The 20,755-nt window shown below is 40.7% G+C and overlaps 2 protein-coding genes across 2 annotated transcripts; one reads left to right on the top strand and one right to left on the bottom strand.

Annotated features, from left to right (window-relative positions):
• The first annotated feature begins 363 nt into the window (after positions 1-363).
• LOC106914737 (uncharacterized) lies at positions 364-7,732 on the top strand. The gene is made up of 8 exons (XM_014981740.2): positions 364-538; positions 2,287-2,621; positions 2,767-2,877; positions 3,137-3,259; positions 4,102-4,465; positions 4,694-4,753; positions 5,381-5,730; positions 5,843-7,732. The coding sequence occupies exons 2-8, from the start codon at positions 2,289-2,291 to the stop codon at positions 7,367-7,369; spliced, it is 2,868 nt and encodes a 955-aa protein (XP_014837226.2). The 5' UTR covers positions 364-538; positions 2,287-2,288; the 3' UTR covers positions 7,370-7,732.
• A 2,805-nt stretch (positions 7,733-10,537) lies between these two features.
• Positions 10,538-19,321, bottom strand: lyl1 (LYL1 basic helix-loop-helix family member). Its single transcript, XM_014981728.2, has 4 exons — positions 18,625-19,321; positions 16,299-17,671; positions 14,169-14,266; positions 10,538-12,617 (listed from the first exon to the last, which is right to left on the bottom strand). The coding sequence occupies exons 2-4, from the start codon at positions 17,042-17,044 to the stop codon at positions 12,097-12,099; spliced, it is 1,365 nt and encodes a 454-aa protein (XP_014837214.2). The 5' UTR covers positions 17,045-17,671; positions 18,625-19,321; the 3' UTR covers positions 10,538-12,096.
• Between the last annotated feature and the right edge of the window lie 1,434 nt (positions 19,322-20,755).

Genomic DNA, 20,755 nt, shown 5'->3' on the forward strand with positions numbered 1-20,755 from the left:
CATTTTAGATGAAATATGTAAAACAAAAAATGCAAGGCACTTTTCCATTACTTCCTTTCTGATGAAAAGAAGCAGAAGGTTCTGTTTGAACCACTGTGTCCATTGCGCTGTAAACCTGTCTGGTTTCTGACGTGCCCTCACACCAACCCATGCATGGAAACAGAACATTAATAAGCTTGCAGTTTATTATCCATGGTAACTATAAAACCTTGAAGGAGATGTTCTCTGACAGACACCGGCATTTCTGCTTCTTCCTGGGTGCGGCAGATAAAACTTAGTGATTCACGTGTGTGGCAGGTTATGCCACCCCTCCGCCCCAAGCTGGAATGCTCTCCTCCCTGTAGACACAGAAACCTGTTGTGCACAGAAATACACAAATAATTGTGTTTGTGCGTCTCACCTGAGCTGGGAGCTTTCAGTAGACTGCTGGGAAGCAACAAGCGCTGAAGCTAACTGGATGGAAATCTTCATTTATAGGAACGACTGAAGAAAGTGGAAACTGTGTGTGACTGCAGCTTTGTAGACATCAAATACACGAGTAAGAACATTGTTTTTTTTTTTCTTTTTCTTTTACTTGTATGTGTTCTAAGGAAATAAAAGTTTTTAATGCACTGTTGAAGCTTTAGCAGCTAAAGACTGATTTATGTGGAGCTTAAGTTTCTGGGCCGCATTAGTTTTTTTGTTTCCAAAAATGTATTGTGGTCAGAGAAAATTTGGGTTCTGTCAGGATTTCTTAGGAAAGAAACAATGACAGTTGTTACATAAATTCCATGGCATCTGGTTTACTTGTATGCTCTTTTTTTTTTCAATTTAACCTTTATTGTAGGTCTCTCTTTTGAAAATAGAGCTGGCTAAGAGGCATGCTGGTGTACAATTTACAAAATAATTAAAAGATACAGACAAAACAATGAAATTCACATAACTATACCCAAAATAAAAAACTAAATGAACTACTAGTTTGTTCATAAATTGTAACACCAGTGCACAGTGTAATAATGTCACCAGCAGTGTTTTTGTAGTCTGTGTGTACTTTTACATTTGTAGTTAAGTATTTGCATGCTAGGCTAAATATAATGTCAAAGTCAGAGCAGAATGTAGCTGGACTGGACTGGGCAGGTGTGGCTTATCAAACATCGTGACATCAAACAGGTTGTGGCTTCAGCCTATTGGAGCAAAGGCTTTCACTGTTCTAGTTATCTTGTCACTTAAGCCGCTTATAGATTTGCAGATAAAGGAACAACTAATCATTTGGGGGTGACAGTGGCTCGGGGGGGACGTTCTTCCTGTAGCTTTTTCAAAACCCCTTCTTTCATCTCAGTTGTTGCATCCAATTGAGCAAGACATTTAACCCGCCTTTCCCCACTGGTGGTGGTGATCAAGGCATAGTGGTATTTACTCAAGTTGTATGGGGCTGATCATGGTGCATTTTAGGTTCATCCTGAAATGTCTAAGCTAATTGTTTTTCATGTATGATCCTACTGTGGGGTCTAACACTTCACTACTTCCACTTACACTGAGCCAAACTCCATCCCTCTAGATGTGAGAGATATGGAAATGTCCTTAAAGCAGATTTTAAATGAACAGTTCCACTCCCAACTCTGAAGTGTGTGGGGAGGGAAGAGGTAGACATCCAGCCACAAAATCTGTGATTTTATTCATCGCCACAGCACTGTAACCAGTGAATTAGTTTCTTATTTTTGTAGAGTCACTCCAAATCTTTTGGAAAGATCTATCTGCAGCTAAAGGTTGAATAAATTTTGCTGATGCAGACCTCTGCTACATGAACAAACTCTTTCAAATTCAAAATCAGCAATTCATATTATGGGCGGGTTATGATTGCTAAAATTTGCATCTTGAAAAATAACTGCTGAAAAACATGTAACAATGTTGGTTTAAAATGGTCGAAAAATTACCTTTGAAAACAGTTTTACTTACCATAAATTGATTTAATTTGTTTTCCATTAATTCATTTATTATTTCCTCTGGGATCAGGTGATTTTATTAAGATAATTGATGGTGAACACTGTAAATGATATGATATTCAGTATGAGTAACTGGGTTGGAACATTGTAGTTGAAAACAAAATAAACATTTGTGTACTCTAAACTAACGTTAGCACAAAATAGTAACCGTGTAGGTTTTAAATTGATGGTGTTTAAAACAAATTGAGGGAAATATTCAAGCAGTAAGAAATGCTTTGTTGTGAATGTGAAAGTTCCATAAAATCACTGAACTGTAAATAAATATTGCATATTTGACCTACCACTCCCTCATCCTTTACATCAGGCATGAGTGAATACTTGAGAGAAGGCTTCAATGGATCCTCCGCCTCAGACCTACGTCTTCTTCTCTTGGGGAACATCGGGTGCGGGAAGACGTCATCAGGGGACACCATCCTGGGCCAGCTGTCTCCCATCTATTCCAACTCCTCCAGGAGCTGCACACAGCGGCAGGGCGTCGCCGAGGGCAGGAGAGTGACCATTGTGGAGGGGCCAAGATGGTACTGGGTCGGATCCAACATGGATGACGACGCCAAAAAGGAAACCGTGCGGGCCATGAGCTTGGTAGCGCCGGGTCCACATGCCGTTCTGCTGCTGGTGCCCGTTTCCCAGTTCACTGAGGTCTGCCGCTGTTTCGAAACTTTAGTTTTATTTCTTAATTCAGAAATGTTTTGTCTAGTTAAGATCACCTGTAACCATTGCCTTACACTAATTTGGGCAATGCACAGTCGAAGACTGTTAAGCATTCCCTTTTTTTTACCTGCAGATGGAGGGAAGAGTTCCTGCAGAGCTGGAAAAGTTGTTTGGGACTGAAGTGATGGATCACACGCTGGTGTTACTGACATGTGGAGACTATTTGATGGGGAAATCAGTGGAGGTAAAATAACATTAAATCTAAGCATGTAAAAAAAAGAAAGAAAAAGAAAAGGGTGATCAGTGACTCATTCAGATACTCTATCATTAGCACTTCCTTGTTTCCTCTTTGTCTTCTTTTCTCTGTTAACTTACTTCCTCCTTTTACCCCTCATGCATTCATGAAATATTTCCACACCTGTAAGTGGTTTCCTTTTACACTAATTAAGAAAAAATGCAAAGCACTGCAGGTCAAAATTAATTCAGGCCTAATTCATCTACAGGAATACCTGCAGGGAGAACACCCAGGCCTGAGGCAGGTCATCGAGCGCTGCGGAGGGAGGCACCACGTCTTTAACAATCGCCAGCGACAAGACAAACGGCAGGTTCAGGAACTGCTGGAGAAGGTGAGCAGGTGAATCAGAAAATGATTAGCTAATAGTTATCGGTACAGAGACTGCTCAGGCATGCTGTCGTCGTGCCACCATCACACAGTCAGCTGCCTGGAATGTGTGCCGTTTCATTTTGCATTGTTCAATACTGAAAACTAGAATCCAAATGCAATCAGGTCTGGTTGGACCTGATTGCATTCACCAGCAGCAGCACAGCTGGAGTTGTTAGTGAATATATTTTGTTTTCTGGTTAAATGTTGTCATGGAGCTAAGGGAACGGAACATTAGCTTCTTTGTAAGGACTTGTGTGACGCAGCGTTAGACTTGTCTCCCAATCTGAGCTTGGATCTGTGAAGGATGACATCACATGAGAGTTCAGTGTGTTCCAGCTGCAAGCTGAAAAACCAGCAAGATTTGAAATTTTGGTTGTTGTGCTGCTTTGAGCAAAACAAGAAGGAAACTATGTGCTTCTTTTGTGTTTGTGTGTTCAAACACCAAGGTAACACAAATACAGATTAAGCGTTTTGTGTACAATCTGTCAAAAGTATAAGTATTTTTAGTTATGAAGATTATAAGTCCTCTGTTATATCCTGGGAACACCGAATATGTATATAATGTTAAAAAAAACATTTTAAAAAAGTGTAGTTAAAGAGGTATCGCGTGTGTAGAGACAGAGTGGACACCCATACACTTAGGCTATGGTCACAATTGTCCTCAGTTCGATTTCCAACCTTGAGACCCTTGCTGCTGCTGCTGCTGCATGTCTTCCCCCAAAGGCAATAGTGCCAAAAAAGTTATCAAAATGCATGGGAATAACTTCAACGGTAAACAGCTGTTCATTATCTATTCATCAACAGATCGATAACATGGTCCAGAGAAGCGGGGTATTTTACATGAAAACGGCCCAGGAGCGAGAGCTGGAGAAACGGGTGCTGGAGCGAAAGCGAGAGCTGATGGACAGTTTCAGAGCTCAGAAGGAGGAGAAGAAAAAGTCTGTGGTGGTGAAGAGCGTTCCAGACACAGACGTCTTTGGCAGAGGAGAGGAAGCTGTCAGCACCGCGGAGAGGAGAAGAGAATACAAAGATGAAGTAGAAGGACCTGAGGCTGAGACTCGAGTTTCTAACGGGCTTTATTCATCTCCGGCACCTGAGCAGCCCTCACACTCAGAGCCACAAGAAGACACGCCGTTCACCAGGACACCCAGTTTCAGACTGAATGCAGGTAGGTGCTATAAAAGATTTGAACCCGATGTGACAGCTTGGGTGTTTGTGACACCGTGTTTCAGCATAGCAGGCTAAAAATGTTTTGTTTTTACACAGATAAGTATCAAACTTGTCTGTTTCTCACTTGTCTGTTTTGTAAAGTACATTTTCCCAGAGAAATCCTTCCATTGGCTTTAATAAAATATGTGGTGAAATAATGACAGCTCTTCCTGTTTCTTCCCTGTAGATGGAGCCATACTCTCACAGATCTCGGAGGCTAAATCAAAGACTAAATTGATCTCCACTTGTAAGTCTGACAACTGTTGCTTAAAGTGGTGGAAAAGCATTCATACCCATTAAATCTATTAAAAGTGTTTTATGTTTCAAGGCAGAATCTTAAATGTGTTTTATCAGAACATTAATGTCACTGAAGCTGAAGAAAATTACTTTTATGATTATTCTTTTTTTATTTTACAAATGAATATGGGAATTTGGAGTTGCATTCGTTTTGTCCTGTTTTGTGGTTGTAATGAGACAAAATGCATAAAAGTTTATGTTGTAGTGTTTATGTGCTGTATATCTATTTAATAGTGGGTGGTGTGGTGGCCTATTTTGCATTGTACTTTAAACAAGTAGATAAGAATTTTATAAGAGCAATAAATTACAGCAGCCAATCAGTGATGATCTCTTATGTATGTTGTAGATTTCAAGAAATGTTTTAACAGCAATACATTTCCAAGGATACACAGTAAACAGATTGGTAAACATGTCCGATGATTTTAAATTTTCCGTCGGATAATATTAAAATGTATCACTGATGTCCTACTTTACGAGTTGTTTCCACAAACACTTTTATAGTTCTGTTACATCTGCATGACAGTAAATGAAATTTTTATTTTTAATGTCCTTGGTTTCTCTGTAATTTGATTTTCAGTTCATCACAGAATCAACAGCGTTGAAGAGAATTCCTCTGAGACATCGCCTGTCTCTCCTCCTTGTTCGCCTGTTTTCTCCTCCTCCTCCTCATACTCCGCACAAACCTTCTTCGCCTCTCCTTCACCCATATCCCAGTCCTCGACACCTCCTTCGTCTCCGCCTCCGTCTCCGTCTCCGTCGTCATCCACCCCTGAGGTCCGTCTGGTCTTGCTCGGTCGGTCCGGGTCAGGGAAGAGCTCAGCTGGCAACGCAATCCTGGGACAGGCAATGTTTGAGTCCATTTCGGAGAGCTTAACACCAGTCACTCAGAAGTGCGAGAAAAAGAAGGCAATGGTTGACGGAAAAAGGGTTAGTAATGACATCCAGGAGAGTCTAGTTTGCATGTGCATTTTCTGGATGTGATTCCATAAAAATAATCTCCCTGCAACTTCAAAACTGATTGAGTTTTTCTCACCTGCAGGTGTCAGTGGTGGACACACCTGATTGGTTCAACTCAGAGCAGACTCCAGATGAAGTAAGAGCTCAGATCTCCTCATGCATTACTTTGTCCAGCCCCGGTCCTCACGCCTTCCTTTTGTGCGTCCCGCTGGACCAACCGGCAAAGACCGAGCTGCAGGCCCTCTCGGCACTTGCGAAGGTTTTTGGCCCAGAGGCAGTGCAGAAGTACACCATGGTCCTCTTTACATATGCAGATCGACTGAGGGATAGTGGCAAAGAAGGAGGTAAGAGCGTGGAGGAATACATCGCCAGCCAGAGGGGGGATTTGGTGAAGCTGGTGGAAAAGTGCACAGACAGGTTTCACGTGATGGAGAAGGAACAAGGTGTCAGGCAGAAAAAGAACGTGGCAGAGCTTTTGGAGAAGGTGGATCAGACGGTGAAGGAAGCTGGAGGACAGTGTTATTCTAGCCCTGCTTTTCAAGAGGTGGAGGACAGAGTGAGACAGAGACAGCTGGAGATAGCAAGGGAAAGAAAGGGCATAAAGCAAGAGACAGCACTACAAGCTGGGCAGCTCAGCACCATGAGGCAGCCTCTGGCACAAATAGATGAGGAGATGACAGAGGATGAGATTGGGAACACAAGGGATGAGGCAGAGATGAGTGTAAGCAACACAAGCATAGACAGCCTTCCACCTTTTACTCCTTCCACCATGTCACCCTCACTCCTCCGTTCTATGACGGAGAAAATGGAGTACAGTTCCAAGATGTTAAACAAACTGTTGGGGAACAGCTCAGCGTTCTTAGGACAGGGAGCAAAACAGGTGAAGGGTAGTCCGGTGTGGGGAAAAGTTGGCAGTGGTGCCCAAAACGTCCAAAAGATGGTGGTGGACAGTTCTATGTGGGAAAAGATGGGCGCTACTGCGGGTCAAATATCCAAAGCCGTGGGTGACAGGGTTCCCCAAAAGGTTGTGGATGGTTCTGCGTGGGTGGGATCTGGGGCAAAAGCTGTGACTGCAAGTCCAATGTGGGGAACAATGGGTTCAGGGGCCAAACTGGTGGCCAATGGCTCGAAGCATGTCGGAACTGGGCTCAGAACCAGAGTAAAGAATCTGGCTAAGAGCCCCTTTTGGGGGAAGATGGGTTACGGTGCCAAAACTGGAGTTAAACTGATGGCAGATGGTTCAGTGAAGGTTGGAGCTGGGATCAGTGCTGGTGCAAAGAAGATGGCACAGAATCCCATTTGGGGGAAGATGGGTTCTGGAGTCAAATCAAGGGCCAAAATGGTGACAGAGAGCTCAGTCTGGGTAAAAATGGGAGATGCTGCCAAACAGGTGCCGAAGACGGTCATCATTGGTGCAATCCTGGGTCTGGTTCTTGGTGTGATTTTGGCCGGCGTGGTTGGTGGGGCTGTCGGGACAGTTGCTGGATCTGGAGTTAGTGAGGTGGTCCGGCGCAAATTCAGCGAGGAAAACGCATCAGATGGAACAAGAAACAATCAGACATCAGTGAACAGCAGCACCGGTGGCAGGAAACTCAAGAAAACAAAATAAAAGACTGGAATGGACTATTCATGCTAAATTTACAACAGTGGAAAATTATCTATTGGGATCATCATCTTATGAATAACTGCTTCATCGATGATTTTTCTGACATCTATGCTTTTTCTCTTATGTTATTTCTGTTCAGCTTTGTCCAGTATTTGTACATAGTGAAATCTGTGCATTTTGGTAATTAAAGTAGATTGATATTCAGGTTTTTGTGTATATAAAAAAAAAACCCACACATTCATTTAAAACTAAGTTTACCTAAAATGACTTGTTGTTGAAAATAAGTATCTAATTCTGATCTTGATCATTGAAAACTTTTTTTTTTCTTTTGTGAGCAAATTAAAAATCTTACAATTATTTACAAAATTTGTGTCTATTCTTCAGAGGCCAAATATCTTATAGTAAAGGAAAAGTAAATTATTCCATCATACTTAAAAAAAAAAGAAAGAAAAAAAAGACATTCTTGGTACATTGACCCTATGGTTCTCAAACTATGGTGCAAGCACCACTGGTGGTTCCTACACCACTAATAAAAATAATAGTGTATTATTGCAACTATGACCATGAGATAAACATTTGGGAACCATTTTTGACTTGAAAGTCATGGCATTTGGATTTTCCATTTATTTTTCATATTTGTAACTTGAATATAGAAATACAATGCACCATTCTTTAACCAAACATTCAGTAGTCCTGGTACACTGACCCTTCCCGTAAACCTAACCATTACCAGTACATGCCTAACCCTAAACCTAACCATTACCAGTACATGCCTAACCCTAAACCTAACCCAAACTCAATTCATATGAGCCCTGAACCTAACCCCTAACCCTAAAAACAGCACTTCTTCTCATGGGACACAGGCTTTGGGTCCCATAAGGAGAAGTCAGTCCTCACAAAGTAACTTTTGGTGGAAAAATGGGCCTTAATCACACACATACACACACATTAAAAACAAAAATAGGGGATTTTAACATTTGAGGTGTTTTAGAATGGCAGTTCTAATCTTCAGTGTCTGAACAGAAGGCATGCTTTACAAACATGACAGGGCCTTTGCATGGTGTCAGGAAATTTATTCTTTTCACCAGTTTAGTACGTCATTAAACGTGTGAAATATGTGGCAACGATGGTCAGTTTTATCACAGAAATGTTAGGAGCTTTCTGCTGTGTCATTCTAATACCCCGAAGCAGCTATTTTGTTAACGCAATATCCGAAAAGAGGCGTCCTCATTTGCATGCTGCAGTCATGCCTGTGCTACCAAAATATAACTGGCAGGTTACTTGGCGCTTGGCAGTAACCAAGGTGCAGTATTTGTCTGGCATGCAGGAGAAGGGGTGGGAGCAAAACGCATTATCTCTGAGTCCCAGGCTGGCACATGTGACCCTGCTTGACCCCTGTATCAGGAGGAGAGAGGGTTAACACACCAGCTGTCAAAAGGGACAGCTCAGGATTTCTGAAAAAGTTTAAAGACAGTTCTAATATCCTACATGGAGTAGATAGCTCTCTTGGTGTCTTTAGTTTAGTATAAATCCAGTCAAGTTGGACCAAAAGCTTTGGTCTTTTGCCAAAAGAGGCAAAGACCAAAGTGGACGCTTACTGTCCTAGAAAGGCGTCAAGTCTCCAAAACACCAAAGAGATTCTGCTAAATTCTGTATAAACTTTTGAAGTATTGTCATGTTTGCTTTAAGTGGTTAGTGAGAAAGAGGCCAGTAACAATTTACAAAAAATGGAAGCAGGAGGAGGTGTGAAATGTGTTTACTGACAATGACACATCATAATGAGTCTCTATTTCTCATGTAAATAATTGAAAGCTTCTACGTAGAAAAACAAACACAAACAAAAAAACACCTAATGCAAGCAGCTTAAAGGTTTGCATAAACCATTGTGAAGTTTGAGGAGTAAAATTGTTTTAAGATGCTATCTTCTTTGGTCTCTCAAATTATCCGTTAGCTTTGTCCTCTGGGGATTTATATTTATATCAAATGAAGACGTCACGTGAATTAGCTTCCGCAGGTAGGATGTTAACTGCTTGTAACCTTTAAATTACTTTTAAAAAACCTTGATCTAAGGTTTCAAGCTAAGAAGATAACCTAAGCTAAATAAATTCAACAAATGCAGGTTCATGAAATTTCCTGATAGCATCTTTTATATTTATTAAATTAAGCCAGCGTGCATATGGCATTTAAAACTTAAAAGCCTCAGAATTATGCTGAGTTCAACTCGTTACGGCACATAAATCTAATCTCAAAGTTGCTTTTGTTTTGTATGTTGAGAAGCCTTTACACTCAGACAAATTGTGTGAGTGTGTCTGAGATTGCAGCCCCCTTCTGTGGCATCTGAAAAAAGCAGGGTGGGGACGGAGCAACTTGGCACAGAAGAGCGGACAGATGCAGCCGTAGCAACGTTGTGAAAGCTGCCCTTCCTGTTGTGTGATCCTGAAACTGGCTGCACAGGGTTTCCCAGAGCATCCTGGTGGGGATTTTTTTTTATTTATTTGGGCCTACCTTTCTCTCATTCAGTGTTCACTGCCCCTCATGCCCGAAAACCTCTCATCGAACACACACTCGCACGCAACCACCACCCTACACCCCCTCCTTCAGGAAGCTTGTTGGCCATCAATGAGACAGCACTAACTGTAGCCTTTTCCTGGCCACTTGATAGAACCACAGCTGAACCTTGCCCCGCAGCTTTTCGCTTTCCTCCTCCTCCACGCTGAACCCCATCTTTAACCACATCCCACATCCATCCTGACCTTTTTCAACCTCAACCGCACAGCCAAAACTGCCGCTCTCATAAATCTATGACCCTGCTGTGCAAAAGCACCTGTGGAGCAGGAAGCTTTATGCATATTTTCTGACGATTCCAGCTAAATCTTGATGGTGTTCATGCGTTACAATAAAACACAAGGACACGTTGTCTGTGTTAAACAAATAAAAAAATATGTTGAAAAGAAGGAATATCTAGCCGTAATATCTATATGTCATTTAATCAAACAGTTGTTGCTTTTTGCAGTCAAATCTCACATATTTCAGTTTACGGAACTTTTTTTTTTTTTTTTTTTTTTTGGAGGCCGAATGTTCCCTGAACTGAGCACAGCAAAAACATTTGGATGTGTTGAGAAATAGTGCTGACTGTGAGTTGTCTTCGGAGAGCAGTAAGAGGATGTCAAATAAGGAACAGCAGAGTAAAACACACTTTATTATTGTCTGGTAAAAGTGTGTCACAACTTCAGGGTGGAACCATGGGCCCGCTTCTTTTCAACAAGGACAGGAGGAACATTGAACACAGCAAATTGTGCAGCATGCCACGAGCTTTTCTGCTGGTGCGTTGAAGATTGTAACTGTGCACGTAAACATCTACGATGCAGACGGGAACAAAATACATTTATGCGAGACATTTTTGAGAGTTAAAGCCATGTTTGCCATATTTTCTTGAAATAAATTAATTCCAAAGGAGGCAAGAAGTTACTGGAATCTATGCTGCCATTTCTGGAGGTAAGGTGGCAGTTCCTTGCAAAAATATTTTCACATTTTCACAGCCTCAAGTGTCCAGGCATTTTCACGTAGCATCCTAAGACAGAAAATTGCAAAGTATTGCCTGTGTGAAGAGGAGGAAAAATAATATTCAAAATATTCTATGAATAAAACATTCTGAAAAATGTAGCATGCAATCTATTCATCATCTGTGAGAAAGTTGTTTCTTTAACTATCTTATACTGTAGGCTTTTTCTTTTATTTATTACCAATTTCTTTTTCGCAAAATAGCTCAAGCTCATTCAGAATGGACAGAGAGCATCTGTGAGCATCAATTAACAATTCTTGAGTCAGATATTTATCTATGAAAGATCTGGACTTTGAGTGAGCCGTTCCAATGCTGTCTGCAGGGTGAGCCCTCAGCCCCAGTCAGGAATCTTTTACAGCCTTTAACAGGATTTCTTCTAGGATTAAGTTGTTTAGATGAATTTATATTCCCATCAACTCTAATCAGGTCCCTGCTGAAGAAAAAAAAAAAATCCCCACTGTGTGATGGTGACACCGCCATGTTTTATCATGTGTGTTCAAGGTGCTTTACTTCTCCACGACTTTCTCCTTGACATGTTTGCTGTATTCCTGGGTCTTTATAATACTGTTTGTTCACTAACAAACATCTGAAGAACAGTTGTATTCATGCTGCCTTCTGAAGGCAGATCAATGGATTGTATTTTATTCAAGGATATGGGAGATAAAGAGTCTGAATGCAAATGTTATGCTACCCTTTTGAAACTTTTATGACAAGAAACACGTACCACGTTTCTTCAACTCCTCGGTTATGTGCTGCTTCTTGTTGATTTACAATGAATCCCCATAAAACACATTGGTGTAGAATGGATGTGATGCCATATGAAACAGGGATGTGTTTACTTTTGCAGTGAACTATAGCTTCCTCCAGATTATTGGGTTGCAATATATTTTGACTGTTCTGTTAAATTTCATGCCTAAACCTTCCTCTAAGCGAAGGCTTACGTCATGCGCGACACTTCAAAATCACTGTTTGCACATTATCACAAAAACACAGGCTATTAAAAGTATGAAATACCACCAAAATTGACATTTTATTCACACTGCTTAGAACCAGATTTTCAAAAACTGGATAATCAAAGGGAAAAAAAAAATAATTCTATTATTCTTGGCAGCTCCTGGTTTGTTACATGTTATACTTTCCTCCCAGTGCCTCTGCAGGTCTTTTAAAGTCACCGCTCATCGTTTGTAGCAGCAACCATCCTAATCTGACCTTTAACTTTTCCCAGAATGTCATGCGTTACCAAAGAGGGCTTTGCCCCAAAGCTCTCCTCGCTGTCCGTGTCTCCGTAGCAGCTGGACGTTGCTGGAGAGTTCACCAATGCAATGACTGAGTCGGTTGAATCTCTGTGGGCCGACGCCACAGCAGCTGGACGGGCTGCTGCGGGCGGCGTGTCCCTCTGAAACAGAGTCCTCTGACTGGTACCGTCCAGCCCAGCAGCCCTGCTGTCATCCTCTGCTCGGCCCTCGGCGGAGTTCCTGCTCTTGTCCTGAGCCTGGTCGTTGAGCAGCGTGACCAGGAAGTTGATGTACTTCACGGCCAGACGCAGGATTTCGTTCTTGCTGAGCTTCTTGTCGGGGGGGTGCGTAGGAATCAGTTTCCTGAGCTCAGAGAAAGCTCCGTTCACGTTCTGCTGCCGCCATCGCTCGCGGCTGTTGGTGAACACCCGGCGGGCGAGTTTCTGAGGAGGGCCTGACAGAAACGCATAAATTAAATGCGTTAATTAACAAGACATTGCATGCGTTTTTTCAAAATTATCTGTAAGTGGTATGAGAAGACAACGTTGGTTATTGTTCATAAACAGGCACAATGAACAACTTGTTAAATTTTCCACTCTAAGCAAATGGTAGCTTTCTGTGCTAATGCAGTTTGACCAAATTGTAGCGACTCCACAAATATTTTTGAAAATGATATCCGTAAATAAGAGAGAAAAAAAACTATACGTTTAAAATCCAGTTTTCTTTAGATTCAAACTGAAAATCCCATAATTGTGCAACTTTTCTGACAGTTAGTGCTTCAAATGCAGGACATACTAAAAAGCATTCTTTATATTTTTGTCTACATAACTGCTAAATCATCCTTAAGCTAAAATTGTAACTACTTGCTTTCAAATTGTTTTATGTTTAAAGATACTATTAGACTGGTTTTAACTGTTATTGAGTAGTACAAGAAAACACCCTCAAATTTTAAGTCTTTCAATTAATTACCCAGAGTTATTCATCAGAATATAAGTCTTATATTAAATCCAGGACTTTTTACATGTATCATTCATGCACTTACTATTATTGAGGTAACATTTTTGTTTTTTGTGTTTATTTTTTGTTTTTTTCCTTTACAAATTAAGGTCCTTGCTTTCTGATAATGAAAACAAAAGCAATGTGAATGTGAATACTTGCTTCAAAGTTATTTTTGAAAAACTAGTTCAACTTGACAAATGAACGCATACTCATATTTTTCTCTTCACTTCAACCATAAAAAACACAGAGAATTTTCTGATATTATTACTGCAATATTTAAACTAAGAGAAAAAAATTAGGTTAGGTTATAAAACTAGATCAACTGAAGCCTTCCCCCTTCTTCGATTTTTCATGGACCATAGACATTTTTTTTTTCAGGTTAAGTTGAAGCTTAACACACTCTGAAATCATGGATATTAAAAAGTATCCTTAGCCAAAGTCACTTCAACACTGAAATCAGACCTGTTGCTGAAAATGAAACACTGTAAAGTAACTCTGTAGGAGGGATTTTCTTCTCCTTGTGCAGTGGCGGTGAGATGCATTGAGACATCTTGACCCACTCAGCTGTTCTAGCCTCATCAGGTCAGGAACAGAAGCGTTTTTATTTTTTAGAAAATGCTTTATTGCTTTGATCCCTTTTGCATCTGCTTTGAGGCTAACGTAAAAGAGGTTGGTGGGTGAACCTGTATCTACGTGCAGCAGATCGAGACAGAAAATGGCCAAAATAATAATAAATAAATAAACCAATTGCATTGTTTTGTGAATTTCTCCCATTTATCTCATAAGAAAACAAATTCAATGAGTTCACTTTGTTTTTTTTTGTTTTTTATTTCATTAATGCAAAGCCATTTCTGTAGATATTCAACAGGAATAAGCAGGGATAATGCTAACATATTATATGACATTTCATTTTCAACTTAAGGACCAGGTTCTCACAATATGTGCAGTGGAGGTAATTTCCGGAAAAAATGCAAATTACTATTTCCAAATCTTTACTGAAACTCACATTCGTTGATCTCCATCTCAAAATGAGAAGAGGGCCTCCTCTTAATGCGGATGTTGTTGTTGACACCATAGCTTCCTCCTGATGGTCCCAGGTAGGAACTAAGAAATTAAAATACACATAAAACAATTAGCAACATAAATTATATGGAGCAGAGGTAAAAAACAAAACAAAAAAAAAAGCAGTTGGGATCTTCCACCACCTGTAATTTTAGATGCTGCTACATAAAGAGAGAGTGTAGTGAAGAGGCATTAATAAAGTCTGATTAAAATTATTGTGATGGCATTTATTAAGATGTCCCTCTCAGTTCTCAAAACTCTTGGTTATCGGATGATTTTTCTTCTGCTGCATGTTCAACTATTTAAACTAATAAAAAGAGTGGCAACTGCCTTATTCCCCCACCAATTAGGTCAGCCACAGAATAATCCACAGTGAAAAATAATCTACTTTCTCTCTTAGTCGGCAGCAAAATTGAGGAAATAGCCCTTTGTGGAACAGAAACTAACGTAACAGGAGAGCTTTAAACCGAAGACTTCATGAGAAGGACCAAACAGCTGCCCCAGTACAACTTGAAGAGATGTGCTGTGCTGCCTTTTCTCTGAGCAGTTCGGGCTCCCATCAATCACAGCGGGAAACTGTGAAATTCCAGCAGTTTGAGTTTTTATGTAAAACAGAAACTTGGCATTGTTACTGAGCGTGTTTGTCATTAAAGCTCACATCGCGGGAAGTTACTCTCAACTGGTGTTCATAATGTTGGGTACTGCTGCTTGGCAGTCTTTCTAAATTGTCTTTTTGTGTGCTGTTATTGAAGGTGTATTTATCAATGCATAATTTACAAGTTGAAGCAGCTTTCAGAGTTTCAGGCTTGGTTTATCTGTGACAAAACATCCCGGCTATATCATACATTTGTTTACTTGACTAGATTGTCAGAAAGAGGCTGTTTTGCTGTACAATTTGTAGTAGACATAAGAGATAAACACAAAAATATCACTTTGAAATGTTATCACCTTCTTAAGCATCTAAATTATTTCAGGTGGAACATCTGGAAGCTGTTTTAAAGGTGGTACAACTTGCAAGTGTAGAGAAAATAGAAAAGTGGCAGAAATGATGCATGTATTTTTTTTTTCTACTCTTTAATAAGAATCTGGAAAATGTTGTGCAGATTTGCGCTGAGCTTCTATCATTCTGATACTCCTGACTGAAGTAGAGTAAGTGAATTAGTGAGTCCACCTGTTTTAAAATTACTGTTAGTATGAATCCAGCTGTTCTGAGAAGGCCTAGGAAGTTTGTTGAAGATTATTACAGCACCACGATGAAGACGCAGAGCAGACAAGTTGAAGTTGTTGAGAGTTTTTAAAACGGCGTTAAGTTCTAAAACAGTATTCCAGACTTGAACATCTCTCGGAGCTCTGCTTAATCCATCAGGCTGCTGTCAGTCATGCACTCTACACACCTGCTTTTTATGGGAAAATGGAAAGAATAAAACCGTTGTTGAAAGAAAGCCATGCAGGGGAGGCAACAAACGTGTGGAAGAACGTGTTCTGCTTGATGAGACCAAAATAGAATATTTTTAGTCAACATGCAAAAAATGGTATGCATGTGTGTGTGTAGCGGAAAACTAACTGCACATTGACCTGAACACTTCATCCTACCGCGGAACGAGGTGTTGGTCTCAGAGACATCGAGTTCTTGTAAAACTAACAACCCACCTGTTTAGAGCTGCTTTGAGCTATTATAAATGGAACATTGGTCAAAATATTTGATGTGTACTGATGGTTTTAACAATGGCGCTTGACAAAATGTAATGTGTGCTACTCTAACTATAACTGTTGACTATATGATGTGGAGATTACGTTTTTATGCACTTTGAAATGCACAGATAACTGCTACACAAGTAAATTTGATTGACTGATTGATCATGCTGTGATGATGCAAACGATAATATTTTAAATCACGTCACGTTTATATGCTGGCATCATCCCGTCCAGACTATGTCTGTCTAATCGGACTGAGGTCGAGCTCTCTAGAAGTGTAAGACTAACTCTGATGTGCAATGTGCCGAATCTGAGGTGGTAATGAGGCAAAAACGTTGGGAGTGCCATACAGTACATAAATGCAAAAGTCAAATCTCACCTGGTGAGGAACGGGTGTGTGGGGAGATACTGCTGAGCCAGGAGGGGCCCAGAAGGACCAGCGGAGGGGCCTCCAGGACTTCCAGATAATCCTGACGCTCCAGGACTGATCATGGTCAAACAGGTTTGCTGGCTGCGCCGAATGTCCCTGTGGGGTCCGTGGATGAGGCTGGGAATTGGGTGGAGGGCAGTCAAAGGGGTGTTGGGGAGAGGCAGAGGGGGTTTGCTGTGGCCGAGGCTGATGACTGGAATGTGTGGAGGAAGAGGAGACAGTGAGGATGCTGAGGTGGAAGCTGCAGGCGGAAGGGGGCACGGAGACGTCTTGGCTGGAGCGGGGAGGAGTGGCGGTGGGGAAGAAAGAGTCGGGGATCCGTCTGTGGATGCGGGAGCATTAGAGGCAATACTTTTTGATCCCTCAAGTTTTCCCATCTCGTCATCTTGAGCCGTCTCCCTGAGAGCAGACTCAGGCGGGTCGTATGCACCTGCTTGGTGACTGGTTAACACCGTTGTTAGGATGATGGGAGATGGAATCGGGGCCGGAGCAGAGATGTTCATATGTTCTTTTAGCTCATCTTTATTTACGGGCTGTGGGCTTCTAGTGGGATCCAAGGACGTTGAAGGACTGTGCAGCTCCACGGATGCGGAGGACTGTGAAGAGGTAGAAGACGAGGGAGAGGAAGAGGAGGTGGGACGAAGGAGGTCAGGTGGGGAGGCAGGTGGAGCAGAATGTTTCAGTTTTTCCATCATGGTGCTGACGTCTTTGGAATAAAGAATCGCTTATCAACCTCGTTCTTCTTTCAGAAAGTGTGCCTCTTTGTCACGTTTGAGATAAACTGATGGTTTCATGTTCATCAATAAGAGTCCGGAAAGGTGACTTGGTGTCCTAACCCTAACTCCTCCAATTTTTCCCCAGGTTTTGTTAATCTGTTAAAGGTAGGGTTTCCTCTAACCAACCTGAAACCCATCCAATCTGATTGGTGTTCCAATATCAGCAAGATGCTCTGTTGTGTCTGCGATGTTGTAGCTTCTTGTGTCTGATGACTTCCTGGTCACTCTGAGGTATCAAACGCATTGCAGTCCTCACAGTGCTGAACGAACTGGACTCGCGTCTTTACAACTGGATCCGGCGACGACGTACAGCAGAGTTTGATCTAAATTTAAATGTGTGTGTCTGTAATTTTCTTGCAGTACATCCTGAGTGGCAAAGTTTATGTTCTCAACAAATCCCCAGTGACTGTTTTTCTTAAGTCTGTTTAGCTGTCTGTAGCATGTGTGTGTGTGTGTGGGTGTGTGTTGTCTGAGGATGTGACTCAAAATCTCTGGAAGGATTCGAAATGACCCAGATCCTTGAAGATTGGACTGGTATCAAAGAATCTGCCGAACAAAAGAAAGAATTAAAAACAATGTTAAGATACCCTTTTCATATGCTTGAAAGGTCAGTTCTAGCGTTGCTGTTATTAAAACTGTCATCGAAATCACTTTGTTTTTCCTATCATGCTGCACCATTGATTGTGGTGAGTTTTTTGTTTTTGCTGAATACTGAGGAAAATAGTTGTTCTACTATAAGGAGAAACAGTCATTCCCTCCACCCCACCCCTGCAGTGTGAAGTACTTCTAATTTTCAGGTTTTGCAATACCAATTGTTCCTGTTTTGTCTTTTCTGGTCATCGTGACTTCAGTTTTGAACAGTTCCGTCTTTCTCTGAGTTGTCTAGGGACGACTCCTGCAAGTGAATTCAAATTTAATCTCTGCGGCGCCGTTAAATTTAAACACAGTGCAAAAAAAAATAAAAAATATTGGTTAAAACGAGCTTGGTGGAAGCTGCGCATGCAGAGCTCTGATAATAATCTCCCTGCACTGTAAATAACCGAAACCGGGTTGCTCTCATCATTTAGCTTGTTTTGTATTGCAATTCAACAGAGCACTATTAAAATGAATGCTTTTCTTCTTTTTGGATTTGTATATTTTTCTTTTTATTTCTTTTGTTTTTACATTTAATTATTAATATTAGTTTATTGTCTATAATAAATATAAATTTTGGAATGATGCTTACTGGGAAAAAAAAGAAAAACAGTGCAACTTTAAAGCAAAAAACATAATTTTAAAGAAAAAAAATCAAGATATTTTTAACAACAGAAATTCTCTCTTATGAACCAAAATATTCTCATCGCAACAATATTTCACTGGAAGTCTTTTTGAACGTCCCACCTGTTCCATATGGTGCGCTGAACACAACCCAATACTTCAAAAAATAAACTGCAGACTTATTTCAATTCTGACTACAATTGTAAAATTCAAAAGGCAGCCAAGGTAATCTGATTACTTACTGACACATGGCGTGTGGTTCCTCGTCTGCCTGTCACGCAAAATCCGTCAGAGTCGAAATGATCTGTGAAGGAGCATGTTGAATGTGCGCAGCACTTAAACGCCGTCTCCCTCCTCCCTCTGCTCAGCCGCACTCCATGCAATCCTGTCAGCGTCCGCCTGTCAGTGTCTGAGGTCAGAACTGGAGCCAAACTGTCTGACATTACTCAAAAAAATGCCTTCCTACAGATGTGAATCCCCTTCAGAAGTATAAGTGATATACAAGTGTTAATGTTGTAAAGTAACAGCTGGAGAGAAACAGACTTAACCTGAGGTCTCAGTTGAAGCATAAATATTTCTTCTTTTTTTTTTTTTTGACGAAGATGAATTGAAAGCATGAAGATTGACAGCTCTGGTCTCTCCTTCCCCCCACTTTCTGTCCCTGTGTCACCCTCACCTATCTGTCTTTCGCCGTTCTGTCTATCCCAATCCCACTTCTTCGCCAAAAAGACACAGTGATTTAGTGGGTTGCCAGAGTTCTGGTACTGGCAAAGGAGAGGTGGGAGAGCGAGGAGAGGGGGGAGAGAAAGGGAGCCATGTTGCAAGGAGAGTTTTCCGCTCCCTGCTGGACAAGAGGATGTGCTAGTACAATGTGGTGGCTGCTGATAAGAGCCTCAAAAGCTGCCTGTGGTCTACAGATAAGGAACCACCACTCCTCCTATACACCCCCCCCCCCCAACACCAGTACACACACACACACACACACACACACACACACCCCCACGCACACATGCACATGCACACGCACACACACACACACACACCCCTACATGCATGTATGCACACAAACACGGTGCTGGACTGGTCAGTCCCAGACTTTGGAAGGAGTTGGGCTGTTCGAGCATGTGCTGTATGTGCCATTGCACATTATAGTAAATAGAGACTGTAACATTCAAAACATTCAAAGTTGGGAAAAACAGTTATGAAAAGTTCATCTGGATGTGTGAACAAAACCAAAGATGCAACATATCTCTTATTTATTCTGAAGGCTATTCTTTAGGGAAAAATAAAGAGGAATGGCTTTTTTTTGTGTGTGAAAGTATGACACAGTCATACATAATAATTTCAAATCAGAAACCAATTTCTTTCAAATGCTAGTTAAAATAAATCAAATGGGGAACATGATCTTTTTCTCTTTTCTTGTTTTATTCTTTACAAAAATGTAGCTCTGAGTCTTTGGGGGTATCCTCTACCACATCCAGAGATTTGCCCTTTGTGTCATTCTTCTTTATAAAATAGATCTAGCTTGGTCAGATTAGATGGAAAGCATGAACAGTTTCTTAGTCGAAATTTCAGGACTGGATTTTGGCATTGATTCGAACCATTATGGTTTTGGTTTTAAGTTCAGTCTGGAAGGTGAACCTCCATCCTACCTCAAGTCTTCATCTAAATTCTTGAAGAAAACCAAACTCACAGCTTAAGATTTTTTTTCCTGCACTTTGCATGTTGACTTAAAATTTTTATTTTTATTTTCATCTGACTGTGGTGGATGCTCCTACCACCACCACATCGTGTTAGTATTTATTTCTTTATTAGTATAGTTTATAGTTTGTTTAAGTTAGTTATTTTATTTAGACATTTTCTAATGGGTGCACACTTTAGTTAATGTCTGTCTGAATGGTTCATTTATACTTGTGTTTTTGTTTGAGGTGATGCTTATAGGAACCAGCTGGTGGAGGAACCTGGGGCAAACCATCTACCAATTACTGAAAGACTGAAGGGGGAGACTTCAAGTTGATTTTTATTTAATTTTGTCACTGAAATATTCACTTATTGTTTGTGCTAAGTTAAAGTTAGTTTGCTTTATTTGTTTATAGGATGCTTTTGTTAATTTTGTATTTATTTGTTCTTTTGTTAGGTCAGACCTCCCTCAAGTGGCAGATTTAGGTTACTCCACCCCTATTTAAGCAGCCTTTGTTCTTTGTTTGGTAGGTCAGTTTTGTTTGTGTTCAGTTAGAGTTCAGTTGACCTCAGTTAATTTGGATCCAAATTTGTTATTTATCCTTTGATTTATTCTTGCTTTAAATCTTTATGCTTTAATGATTTTTTTTTTTTTTTTTTGAAGAATTAAATTGAAACCTTTTTCAACTTTGA

The sequence above is a fragment of the Poecilia mexicana genome, unplaced genomic scaffold, assembly GCF_051168715.1.
Source record: "Poecilia mexicana isolate PSO_F unplaced genomic scaffold, ASM5116871v1 scaffold_1, whole genome shotgun sequence".
Taxonomy (NCBI): domain Eukaryota; kingdom Metazoa; phylum Chordata; class Actinopteri; order Cyprinodontiformes; family Poeciliidae; genus Poecilia; species Poecilia mexicana.

Bases quoted from the DNA above. Each gene is read 5' to 3' on its own strand.
- lyl1 (XM_014981728.2), bottom strand. From the start codon at position 17,044: ATGATGGAAAAACTGAAACATTCTGCTCCACCTGCCTCCCCACCTGAC. The intron at 14,267-16,298 runs GTGAGATTTGAC...TTAATTTCTTAG, and splicing joins ACACACCCGTTCCTCACCAG to TTCCTACCTGGGACCATCAG. The intron at 12,618-14,168 runs GTGAGTTTCAGT...CGTTTCTGTCAG, and splicing joins TGAGATGGAGATCAACGAAT to GCCCTCCTCAGAAACTCGCC.
- LOC106914737 (XM_014981740.2), top strand. From the start codon at position 2,289: ATGAGTGAATACTTGAGAGAAGGCTTCAATGGATCCTCCGCCTCAGAC. The intron at 2,878-3,136 runs GTAAAATAACAT...ATTCATCTACAG, and splicing joins TGATGGGGAAATCAGTGGAG to GAATACCTGCAGGGAGAACA. The intron at 3,260-4,101 runs GTGAGCAGGTGA...ATTCATCAACAG, and splicing joins TTCAGGAACTGCTGGAGAAG to ATCGATAACATGGTCCAGAG.